General features: G+C 42.1%; 1 protein-coding gene across 2 annotated transcripts in view; it reads left to right on the top strand.

The window, feature by feature from the left end:
* Positions 1 to 2561: 2561 nt before the first annotated feature.
* PHF8 (PHD finger protein 8) overlaps positions 2562 to 13178 on the top strand; it is a 28384-nt gene continuing 17767 nt past the window's right edge. Inside the window, exons 1-6 of one of the 2 annotated variants that reach the window (XM_026676283.2) lie at positions 2562 to 3741; positions 4988 to 5073; positions 5947 to 6067; positions 7797 to 7957; positions 11053 to 11194; positions 12053 to 12239. In XM_026676283.2, the coding sequence (XP_026532068.1) occupies positions 3644 to 3741; positions 4988 to 5073; positions 5947 to 6067; positions 7797 to 7957; positions 11053 to 11194; positions 12053 to 12239 (795 nt within the window). In that variant the 5' untranslated portion in view covers positions 2562 to 3643. The remainder of the gene's footprint in view (positions 3742 to 4987; positions 5074 to 5946; positions 6068 to 7796; positions 7958 to 11052; positions 11195 to 12052; positions 12240 to 13178) is intronic. The other variant, XM_087956773.1, reaches the window with a different exon arrangement.

Raw genomic sequence — 13178 nt, 5'->3', positions numbered from 1 at the left:
ATATCTTAAGGAACAGTTGAACAAAAAATGAAATTTGAGAACAGATCTTGGCCTGAAACATATAATTATGCCACTGTAGATTTACTTGTGCCTACTATTCCTTGACATAACTACATACAGTCCAAAAGACAGTACCACAAATATATAATTTATGTTATAACTAGGCCCACACTTTTTCTAATCTGTTGCAAAATGGTTATAGTTCAACTCAATCTTTCTATGGTAATGGGCAATGAATGATTTAATTAGCTAAAATGTTGTGATGGTTACTGAATACAGATGGAATACTTGGCTTGGCTAGAAAACTCTCTTGAAGTCAAATCCTAAAGAGTGGGAAAAACAGTCTTTTTGATTTCTGCTCAAAAACATAGATAGCACTTTAATCTTGCAGGGAAACCTACTGCATTATCAGTCATAAGGATTAGCAGTACATAATTCTAGGCCCCAATTCTAACTCAGATTTAGGATTCATGCAACAGTGTTCCAATCCTCAGAAATCTAGCAAAAAAAATATAGCAACCCACAGATTACAGGAAATTAGATACAGATTGGAATCTAGGTTTTAGAGAAAATTGCACCTTTGTTATGCTTTGCTGTTTCTGATTCTTTTCTGCGTTTATGAGCGAGTGCACATTTTTGATTGAAGAGAACTGGTTTGAGTGTTGTTTTTAGAATCACAAATCATCACAACACAACATAACACAAATCATCCATCAGTGTGACCCAGGTAATTTCTATCCGGTGCCATTACCTAAATCTTGATTAAAAAGGGTTTAAATAATCCACTTTATTTTGGGTACATTGAAGCTAGAGCACCACTATTTTCTTTATAAACTTCTCTAAAAAGGGAAGACTGAGAGAGAGAAAAAGCTGGGTATCTGTACCATGAATAGTACCTCATCTTGTGCTGATGAATAACCTTGCCCAGTGGCTTCATGTACACGTTCATTGCTCCATGGTGGAAGAACTGGAGAAAGCACCAAACCCTGAGGCACTCTTTAAATCGGGTCAAATGTGGCACTCTTTCTCCCCCCACACCACCATATCCACTGACTGGAACTGGTCTCAAAGGAAGAGAATCAGCATAATACAGTGCTGCCCACACCCAACCTCTGGAGCCCATCTAGAAAACTACACTTAAAAAGTATAAAAAATTGCTGACAAGTCAAGAGCAAGGATGGACAAACTACCCCTTTCCCCATCCAAAAGTGCCCCCAATGCCATTATGGTCCTGTAACCAGGCCTGAATCCAGACCGAAAGGGGTCCACTTAGTCTATTTCACTGAGGATCTTCTGAAGCTGCTGTGTGACCACCTTCCCTAAAAAGCAAAGGTTGGAGACTGGGCAAAAGGCTTTTACAAGTGTATTTCCTCCCAAATTACACAAAATCCTAAATTTAAATTTCGTGCTGTCCACCAACCCCATTCTGCCTTTTACCCTAAAATAATTGCAACATAAAAGCCAGCTTGGTTTAGGCACCAGGCTCCTAGGAAACTAGAGACTGAGTTTGAGGCCAATGCTTCACCTTCAGCCCTAGGAAGAACAGAAGGGCAAAGACAAATCACTTCTGCAAATGTTGCCAAGAAAACTATAGGAACCCATCTAGACAGTCATGTTTAAAAAAAAACACCAGCAGATTCCTAAACTTCATTCGCACACCAAGCTCCATCACATGCTCCATTTCACTTTGTACAGGTAGTCCTCAACATACGACCACAATGGAGCCCAACCTTTCTGCCGTTAAGGGAAACATTTATGAAGTGAATTTGCTCCATTTTATGACCTTTCTTGCCACAGTTAAGTGAATAATTGCAATTGTTAAGTCAGTGTCATGGTTGTTAAGTGAATCTGGCTCTCCCCCCCAACTTTGCTTGTCAGAAAGTCGCAAAGGGGGATCACGTGACCTCCCCAGCACACGGCAGCCGTCATACCTATGAGTCGGTTGCCAAGCTTCTGAATTTTGATCATATGGCCATAGGGAGGCTGCAACGGTCGTTAAGTGTGAAAAACGGTCATGAGTCACTTTTTTCACTGCCGTTGAAACGTTGAACGGTTACTAAATGTAGACTGTTTGTAAGTCGAGGACTACCTGTAGCGCAGAGCCAGTTTCATACATATCTTATGTTCCATGCAGTCGTCAACCCCACGAAATAAACTCGGCATTTCCCCCCACAAAACACAAAGGCTGAATTTTGAAAAAATAGGCGGGCACGCAGATGATTAGGCGGCTATTCCCAGGGCAGGAAACGAGCTCTGGCAGGGACCCCCCCCATCTCGGCGTTGCGCTAAAACCCGGATCCTCCCATCGCTTCCGGTATTATCCGCCGTGTCAGAAATAACCCGAATATCCTGCCTTCTCTCGTGACGACCGAGGATGCTCTATCCGCCGCCCCGTTTATCTCTATGGTGGAACGCTCTCCTTGACCTGCTTCCCTAAATGGCTGCCGCAATCGTCGTTGGACGTTGCTTGTCTGGCGGCCCCAGCGCCACTCTCAAGATGGCTTCCCCGCGCTCCCGTGCCTTGCCTCTCCTAAGATGGCCGCCAGCCCCTCCTCTATTCCCTTCCTCTCCCTTCCCTTGTTTTGAATAAAACTTTATTGGGAAGCTGGAAAAGAAAACCCCAGGACCTTAGGCCTCGCGGAGGCCTTTTCAGCGGCCGAAAAGCCTAGAGGAATTGCTTTGCTTCGGGAAGGCCTCGATCCCCGTCCTGGCGTTGTCGCTTCCGCCGGGGAGAAGGTGCCGGGATCTGGCGTGCAGAGAGATCGGCAGAATCTCGCGTCCGCCTTCGGCTCCTCCGGGGCAAGAAGAAAGGGGAGAGGCGGGGGAAACATTTTGATTTAAAAGAGGGAGAGCCTCCACCACCACCACCACCAAAGACAAGATCGTGGGAGTAAGGGGGAGCTCGGATGGGCATCGTCGTGTGGGGGGAGAGGAAGGGAGGGAGACAATGATTTCGCTCTTTCGGGGAGAAGGGAATACGGAGCTCGTCCTTGGAGAGCGAGGGAGCCGTAGCGCGCTTTGTTGGGCTTGAAAGAAGAGCTGAGGGTCTCTTTCCCCCCGGGGACGAAGTGGGAGAAGAAAGAAGGGAAGCGGACTCTACCGATCGCACGGAGAGACTCCCCTTAATTTGGGAGGGAGGTCGGGGGACACCCCCCCACCTTTCCCCTTCCCTCGGAAGGGGAAAAGGAGCCTGCAAACTTCTGAACGGAGCGGGGAGGAGGCGCTGCGACCTTATTTTAGGGGGGAGAGAATGTTTCGGAGGATTTCGGATTCTTAGGGAAAGCCCTTGAGGTTTGTCCGAAACGGCTTCGGAAAGGCGATCTGCGGAGGATTAACCAGTTTTTTTTTTTTTGCTTGCTGGTTTTGTTTTGTTTCGGGGCCCCAAAAAAAGGGGGGGGGGGAAGCCGGCCGGATTTGAGGCTCACAACTGCATTTTGCACAAAAAGTTGGTGCCTGAGACGAGGGTGCGTTGTGCGTGAATGAATTTTTTTTCACCGTCACTTAACCCCAGCTGGGACAGGACTTTTTCCTTCAGGCCTCGGCATGAGAAGCCTCTCCGGCTTGCCCTAGGGGACAGTTTGATATCATTTTGATTCCTGAGGGTCTTCCTTGGCTTGAACTTGGAGCAGCCCCTTCCTCCACCATGGCCTCTGTCCCAGTGTATTGTCTCTGTCGCCTGCCCTACGATGTCACCCGCTTCATGATCGAGTGTGATGCTTGCCAGGACTGGTTCCATGGCAGGTGAGAAACAAAACGCGGAGTGGAAATTGCTGTTTGCAAACCTTGGGCACGCTGAACTGCCTAAGCCTGTTTTCTCTTTGGGTGCTAATGTAAATGGACGGTTTCCAGGGCATGGGCAACATATAGTAGCACTAAGTCTTAGCGGATTGTTGCTTTCAGAACTGTTTAGCTGGGTCAGATTAAGATTTATATGAAATTCACACTGCAAAAAAATTCAGTGAGGCATTATTTAAAAAAAAACCTTGTCCCTAGTAATTAATGGTACCCTATCTCTACATTGGGATGCTTGCAGTAGTCTGAGGCAACAAATGTTGAGAGAGTCGGAGGATTAAATCTATACAAAGGTGCTCATGGCATGCTTCATATACATGTTTTTTTCTGGCAACAGAACTCAGGTACATAACTAAAATGAGTTAAACCAAAGGTAAGTGATGAAGTTGGATTCCCAATTAACCAGCATTGTAAAGAATTCAGAAATAAGGGAATCGTATCCCGTAATTCTGAAAGGGTGTTATTTGTTATCATTGCCTTAAGCTCTAATAACGCCAGTCAACTTGGACTGAAGTAAGTTTGCATTGCCACTTGTCCTCGTGCAACCAAAGTGTTTTGAGTTGGGTGCACTAAGAAAGGGTGAAATAAATAAATTCCCTCAGGTAAACAGGCATTCATTGTCTCTGGAATGACCTGCTCAAGGATAAGCAGAATCAAAACTTAAAGTACACTACAGCTTTTAGCCTATTGTTGTTGTGTTTTAAATCCAGACCACTTCCTGTTCATTTTTACCTCAGACAAATTTGTGTAATCATTTTATGCTGAAGAGGACTTTTTGTTAAGTTATTGCTGAATGATAGTCTTTAGTCTGTAGGATGTTTGAATAAATCAAAGTGGACTTGGATAATAGTTAAGCTTCATAGGGAACTGCTTGATGTTTTGCCTCAAGCCCAAAATATGGCTATTGAATTAGGCTGGTTAGAATATGAAAAGGTTTCTTGGATTGGATCAGAGACAGATCTCCCATCAAGCAAAATGTAGGCTCTTTTCCTCCAGTATCTTCCCCAGGCACCCTCCCTATCTTTAGACTAGAAGCACTAGACATTCAGAATTCACCTGTACCGCCTGTGATTCAGAGTTGCAATAGTTTCCTGGATCTGGTCATCCAGGCTAGACATTTGGAGAAAAGACATTTGGGTCTAACTTTTTAAAGTCAGTGTTGAGCAAAGTAAGCAATTTTCTTTCTCTCTTCAAGTTGCGTTGGAGTAGAAGAGGATGCGGCAGCCAACATTGACTTGTATCACTGCCCCAACTGTGAACTGCTTCACGGACCATCTGTCAGTAAGTTTATATTTTACACTTCCAAGAAGATAAAATACGATGTAAACAAACATACTAATGACTGTGTGGTTGCTATTAAATTGCAAAACACATTCCCGAATAAGAATGTAAAAAAAAAAAATTGTAGCTGAACAAGGTCTGCCAGCTAAAGGAAACTGAAGAGAATCTTTCTGACAACTTTGCACAGCTCTTCCTGCATGCCTAGCCCAGTTTCCTTACCTTTATGGGCTGCTGTTCTACTGTTTATATTATTTTACAGTGAGTGACAGGTCCAGCATTTTTATGATGAGTAAATAGCTACCAAGTTTTACTTATATCTACAGCTGTTAAAATTCTGTTCATCCATTTCTACTTCAGATAGGCGCATTGAGCAAATGTGTGTTGTCTGGCTCTAGATACATAATTTGTGTGCTTATTATTCATTCTAATTATATAATCAAATAAATAATAAACATACATTGCACAATCTATTTTTAAAAGCCTTCATTGATCTAGTCAACTTGTTAGCTCAGCCCCAATAGGTAATTTTTTTCAGCAACTCTTTTGACTTCTGAAATTCCAGTAGATATTGATGGCATTTTTCAAGCTTATGGTTTGCAATAATCATGTCATAATTTTTAATGAGTTGTTCGTATGTTTTTATAAATCATATGTTGGTGTTCTGAAAGATGATTATTGATATTGGGCAGGCTTACTTCATCACTAGGCTTGCCAGATTCTTCATAGGAGGAAGGAGCATTATGTTGGCTGCCTTGAGTTGAGCAAAATAGAGATGGTATATCATCTTCTTCTTCATCATCATCTCTGCACTGCTGTCATTGAATTGCCTACGTGTGCTTGTATATATTTTGATTACCTCCCTCCCTCCCTCAGTGAAACGGCGCCGAGGAAATCCAAAACAGTCTGAATCCTCTGTGAATAAAGAGGTTGGCAAGACAGTGAAGACTGGCAGTAGTCAATTCATCAAAGAACTTCGCAGCAGGACATTTCCTAGGTGAGATCATGCTTGATGGATATTTTAGCCATTACAGAAAAAAGAAAAAAGGGCATTTCAAATAGCCAATGTTGTGGAATGACTGGTTGATTTCTAGAATTAGAATTAGAATTCTAAGTGCGATTGGACACACAAGGAATTTGTCTTGGTGCAAATAGTTGAAGCTTTTATTTCAGTTCCTCAGGGCATTTTTTTTTTTTTTTTTGTAAAACTTGTTCAAAAACAATTCCTCTGCTCATGAATGGGCAATCTTTAATGAAATACAACTTCCAGGAGCTTTCACTATTAGCTCTCCTTTAGAAGGATGCTGGGAGCTGTAATTCTGCAACTTCTGAAATGCCTTGCCATGATTTACTGATCTGTGGTATCTTGGATAGCAACAATTGGGCATGGTGGAATTAAACTTGCCCAGGAATAACGTCAAGACTGCTTTAACTTTGGTGAAGCAATTAAATACATTTATTTCTTCAGTGCATTTTGGGGTTTTTCCCAAGATTTTGTGTTGCTTCTTTATATTAAGGCAGTGGTTCCCAACCTTTTTTTCGCCCCGCACCCCTAAAGAAATTTCACTCGAACCTCGCACCCCCTGAAATTTAGACTTTAGGAACTACTGAACGCGTTAAATATATGGTAGGATTGAATCTTTTCAGCTATGTATGTGACGGCCACTAAATAACGATACTTAACTCTAAAATGAAAACAAAATTAATCCATTGCATAATAAATAAAAATGCCAACATATAGCCAATATCCTATTATTTACCCGGACTTTTCTCGCACCCCCTGGAATATCGTCTCACACCCCCAGGGGGTGCGAGCACCCGAGGTTGGGAACCCCTGTATTAAGGTATTTATTGAAAAAGTTTCAAGAGTAGTATTCTTTTAATTTGAGGGGAAAATATTTGAACAATAGGTTTGGATAATAGCCCATTTTGACAGAATCTGGAGAACAAGTTGCTTTTTGGTAGAATCTCCTTCTTTCCTATCCGGATTGCTCCACTATTTATTGTCACTGTTTCCTCCAGCACCAGAATAGCTGTCTCTACAGGGAGACTCTTTGCAGCTGCCCCACCTTACAAGCAGCTGCACAGAGGTCTCCAAAGACATAGCCAAACAGCTGCTGAAGGAAAAGGAATCAAAATAATTCTGTTTCTTCCTCCATGCAAATGTCTAATTTAAATAAAAGGAAAGGCAGTTTGTAAAGGATGCTGAATGTTTTAATATGTACCAAATGTTGCTTCAAGACCTCAAATTATGAAGCATTGTTTTAAATAATGATTTAAATAAATGTTTAAATAAATGAATTAATGTTTAAATAAATGTTTAAATGAATAAGTAAATAAATGCTTTAAATAAAAATAAAATTTTATTTATAACTACATTGGAACCTAGAGTAGTAGATTAGATATAAAAGCAATAAAAATAAAAATAGAGTCAACCATCTGCTTTATGACAGTCATGAAGTACAAGGCAGCCAAAATTTATCAGGTTTACAAGTGTAACATACAGAGTATGTGTCTATTACACAATATCATTGCAGAGGACAACTGTTTCAGTGCTTACCCCGCCTCCCCATTGCTTTGGGTCTTTCCTCCAACTTAGGCCATTTTAACCAGAGAATTCTGGGAGTTGTAGTTTTAATGTATCTGGAGGGTACCAAATTGGAAAAATGTGCAGTAGAAAACAGCAGTGTGTGGCCTTGGTTTGACTGTCCCTCCTGCTTCCTCAGTGCGGATGATGTGATCCTAAAGCCAAGCGGAACACAATTGACTGTGGAGTTCCTGGAAGAAAACAGTTTCAGCGTGCCTCTCCTGGTCCTGAAAAAGGATGGTCTAGGCATGACTCTTCCTCCACCATCATTCACTGTGCGTGATGTGGAGCATTATGTTGGTGAGTGCTAGGAGAGTGGGTTGATTGACAGGCAAACTTCCGTTGGGTGACCTGAGGGAGCGCTCTCTTGCAAGGGCCAGCAGCATGAAGCTCTCTACATGCCTTGCAGGGCAGCTTCCACAGTTTTTTTCTCACTAACTTAATTGGAGGGAACTGAAGTCCAAAATATCTGCATCCCACTACTTTGCAGGCTATAGCTAGTACCATAGGCCACAGAGAAAGCTAAAGGTCGTTTTTTCCTAAAGGGAAGTGTTTTTTATGTGTTTTTTTTTTTATACAAGGAGAAGTATTATCTGGCATTAATATTAGTCATTCACTTCTATGCAGAGGTCAAATGACCTCTTATCAGAGATTGGTGAAACAAAGCCGCACTGTTTGTCTTCACAGGCTGCTTAGATTAAACTCATCCCTCAATTTCCAACACTAATGAGGAATGTATCCACTTGAACTATGGCCAAGGATGCGGTTCTTCTCTGTCACTGCATCTCAGCAAAGATTCTTCAATTTGCAAAAAAATTAAAGCTTAAGGAAAGGAGAGAACTATATGTTTAATTGAGCCACAGTTTGTTGCAGTCATACTGTTTGCAAGCACATCTGTTCATCATGGCTGTGTGGCTACACAAGGAAGGTAGGGTGCATTTGGAAAAGTCATAAGTCTGGGCTGGAAGACAAAAATCCCTTCTACTGTCACATCCCAGCAATCGGTATTTAAAGTATGGTGACTAGTATTTAGGAGGCAACCATAGTATTCATAGCCACTGTTCCTTTCTAAATTTGTTCAGTCCCTTTTCAGAGCAGTCCAAACTCGCTGTCTATATCTGCTGATGGGTGAATTACATAGTTTAACTAATAGCTGTGTAAAAATGTTTCTCCTTCTTAGTCTTTGGGAGGGATATCCGAGAGAGAGAGAGAGGGAGAGAGAGAGAAGCAGGAAAAAATATGGCCGTGTTACCTGTGCTGTGCAAGATACTTCGTTCTGTGATACAGTATCCATTTACCCTCCTTCATTCCAAGTTAGACACTTAGAGTGGTGTGGTGACCTAGTGGTGAAGATGCTTGCCACCAACTCAGAAAGTTGAGCGTTCAATCCTAGGTAGTAGCAGATGTTTCTCTCCTAAGGCGCAAAAAAACTCAGAACCTGCTATGAACTCCACTACGCATCAGGAAGGGGATCCGGCTAGTAAATGCTCAGCTCCATCCAGTTGCCCCGGCTCTATCCTGAATAGCGACCGCAGGATTGTAAAAAGAGTTTATTCCAAGTTAGAGACTTAATTTCGGTGATCTTTCGGCAGAGGGGTAGGTATTCCATTCCCCCTAATCATTGGGGCTGCTTTTTTCTGCAATTTTTCTAGCTCTATGATATTATAATATAATATTAATAAGGTAATAGATTCGGTGCATCCCCCTAGAGATATTCCTCAAATCTTCAGCTCTCATTCCTTTTCACTTTTCTTCCTGTTCTGCAGATATAAAGATATATATATATTCTGCAGATGTAGAAAGGTCAAGCTAACTTTCTTTCCTTGTCCACTAGAAGAAAATCTGTTCCCACCTTTTGCTATTCTTACTGATAGTGCAGATATCTTGGAAAGATTGACAAGGAAATGAATGTTTCTTTCATTGTAACAGTTATTAAACTGAATTAAGAACACATTCTTTATAGCTTTCATACTTCACTTTTCTACAGGAATTTGTGGCTTATGGTGTTTACAGTGCAAAAAAAAACAAAAGATCCAGCACAGGAATTAAATAGCTTCTTGTATTTATTTGTTTTGGGCTACTGTTGACTAACAGCAATCCTCAAATTCAGGCATGTGGTACTTATAACTACTGAGCTGGTGCTCAAGTTTAATTCCCAGCAGTGCTAATCAGCATGTACAATGATAAGGATGTTAGAAGTTCTGATATAAGTTCCCCAGTCTAACTCCAAGTTGTAATTATGGACCCAATAAATCTAGGCCTGAGAAAATGCTATATGAGCCCTTGCTTCTGGAGGTGCTGATACTTACCCACCCTTTGCTCAAAGAAATCAGATATTGGTTAACCTTGCCTGACCAGCTAGTTCCTAACTACTGTTTAGTTTTCTCTCGTTCATAGAGGTGAATAAGAGACTTTCAATCAATAGCAGTGATTGTGTAGCTGTAGGCTAAGGCCTCCTTGAACCCCTGCAGAATTTTTTTTTATAATTCCTCAATTTCAGACATTACCCTGAGTCATGATTTGTTCTAATGATAGCTTGTTGAATAAGCTATAGTGCCTGGGTTCACACAGCTACTATGTCAAAACCAGACAAAACACATTACTTCTGATATTTCTCCACAAGCCAGTTCACTTACCATCTTCTTCTGGAGCATGCAGTTCTCCAAAATTGTTAGGAATATTCCTCATTTTGATGCAGAGTGTCCAAAAAAAGTATATAAGGCATCATTGTATCTTGGTTGTTCCTCAAACTTGATATGACATATGCTAGATAAGGGCAACTTAAGGCCCTCCAGATGCTTTGGAGTTCAACTTTTATCAGTCCCAGCAAAGGGCAAGCAAGCATGAGAGTTATAGTTCAGAGAATGATAGATGACATCAGCTTGCCTGCCTTCCCTAAAGGAGATTCAGATACTCTTAAATGCGTAAGGCAACCCTGCTTCCCCCTGTTGCAAGCTGAAATGCTATTCAAAGTGAACGTAACTTCCGCTGTTGCTTTTGTGGGCTGGCTCTCCCTGAGAATGGCTTGTTAATGGACAATCCAAGTGCAACATCCTATGTTGTAATATAGAACCAAAGCATTTGTATGAATGCAGGGTTTGGAAAGGGAAAATCCTTAGTTGAATTTTGAAAGTAAGAGTAGATACGTATGTGTGTAGCAAGCAGCCTAGCAGCCTTTGACAAAATGACATTCTAGCCCTTGGGGATAAGTTGGAGTTGCTGACCAAGGTGCTGGAGGAAAGGACCACTAGAGGGAGATGCTTGCATCACTAAGCTTCCAATTAGTTTGCTGCCTGTCCCACAGTCTACCTCAGGGGCACAACGCAGGGAAATACAGCTGCTGCTGCTGCTTCCTCCCAGCTGACATGCTCAACTTGAGGTGTATCTCTTAACAGGTGCAGACAAGGAGATTGATGTCATTGATGTGACACGCCAAGCTGACCTCAAGATGCGCCTGGGTGACTTTGTCAGCTACTACTGCAGCAGCCGCCGAGAGAAAGTGCTCAATGTCATCAGTCTGGAATTCTCAGAAACCAGGTAAAAAAGTACAGGGAGGTTGCAAGAAAGGGTGAATGAGACAGCGAAAGCAGTCCAGTTATTTTTGTCCTACTCTCCATCCCCGCCCACGTTGGGAGAACTTGGATCTGCAAGATCCTGTGTTTTGGCATCAAGATGTATTATTCCCCCACCCCCACCCCAGAATGGTTTTATTTAGCCTGAAGGGGCTACAAAGAAGTTGTCCATTTTGTTCCACCCTTCAAATGGGAGGTGAAGGCTAATACCGGCTGAACATTCTGAGAAATCAATCACAGGTAGTCCTTGATTTACAACTGGTCACTTAATGACTGTTCAAAGTTATGACTTGCCTGAAAAGGGGGACTTACAACCTAAATCCTAAATTCTGATGGTCAGGAGCCCTTCCCCACAGGGTCACATGACTGCGGTTTGGGTGCTCAGTTGCAGCATCAGACAGTTGAAACCGTGCCACAGTAAATAATGGGTTCACTGAACGACTGCTCCTTTCACACAGCCAACCACTGGGTTTGCTTAATGACCACTGCAAGAGAGCATAAAATTAAATTGGTCATGTGACTGACCCATTTTACAACTGTTACAACTTACAAAATAATGCGCAAGCTCTGTTACAGTTATAACTCAAGCGCTACTTTTATTATTATTTGGAAGACACTGAGTTGTAATTCTTCCTTTCTCACAAATGAGGATGGAGATGTTTCTTCCTGCCATATTTCCCTAGATGCAGTGGTGGAGGGTGTGGGAAGGAACAGACCATGGATTTAAGCATCAGGAGGTAGTCTCCACCAGCCACCCGAAAGCATTCTCAGGAGTCTTTTGGAAGGCAATGAGGTTGTTTATTTGCCTTTGCAAATTTTTCAGGTTGTCTAATTTGGTGGAGACCCCAAAGATTGTGCGCAAGTTGTCCTGGGTGGAGAACCTGTGGCCAGGAGAGTCAGTCTTTGAGCGTCCCAGCGTACAAAAGTACTGCCTGATGGGGGTGCGGGACAGCTACACGGACTTCCACATTGACTTTGGAGGCACCTCTGTCTGGTACCATGTCCTACGGGTAAGAATCTGGTATATGGGATAAAAGAAGGATCCTTATGCAAAGCTTCAGAACTGGCAGAATGCCTTGGTGATGTTTGAATGGTCTTCCCACTGCTTCTTTAGTTTTCAAGGTTTTCTTGTACTGGTGTAATTGAAGGAGGAAAGTAAGAGTAGTTGGAGTAGCAGCGTAAAATAAGTCACAAAGTTACATTCTGGTGTGGTATAGTGCAGTCAGATCAGTTAGTGAATTTCCCTAGGGCAAATGAGAACTAGGCAACATTGAATTCATTCTTGCCACAGGGACTCCAGGTTGTTGGAATGCCTTTTATGGCTTCATACTGACAGCCACATGATTTTTTTTGTTATTAATGTCTGACAAGGATTCTTGTTAAAAGAGTTCAAAAGCATTTTGTGGAGGTGTCAGTGTGAAGAAAATATACTGAATCCACAGAAGAAGGTATGTAATTGTTTTAATTTATCTATTTCTCATGTTTTAAGATGAGAACCTAGTTGGTTTAGTGGTTAAAGCATCAGACTAGAAATTGGGAAGTGATGACTTCAGTCCTGTCTTAGGCACAAAGACAGCTGGGTAGTTTGGGCCAGCCATTCTCTCTTGGCCTTAAGAAGAAAGCATAGGCAAGTCACTTCCAAAATCTTGGCAAAAAAATGAGCAGGGACTAGTCCAGGCAATCACCAGAAATCAACACTGACTTGAAGGCACATGCATGTTTTAAGAAAGGTTTCTGGGGATGCTGGTAGCTTGAAATCCAGCACAGAAGGCACAGCCTGGGGAAGAGTGGAGGTGTTATTTTTGGACTCTATTTGGAATAGGCCATGAAATGTTGATTTACAATTGCAAAAATGTGTTTATGTCACAAAAAGACACATTTGGATGATAATTGCAGAATTCAGCACCTGGAAAGTCTCTGCTGTCATTTGCAAACTAGTCTTTATGGCC

This window comes from Notechis scutatus, chromosome 2 (assembly GCF_049901735.1).
Source record: "Notechis scutatus isolate UNSWTSFEM ecotype Mainland chromosome 2, rNotScu1.2, whole genome shotgun sequence".
Lineage (NCBI taxonomy): Eukaryota > Metazoa > Chordata > Lepidosauria > Squamata > Elapidae > Notechis > Notechis scutatus.
The sequence above is the reverse complement of the archived record's forward strand: the minus strand, read 5'-3'. Positions and strand labels throughout refer to the sequence as shown.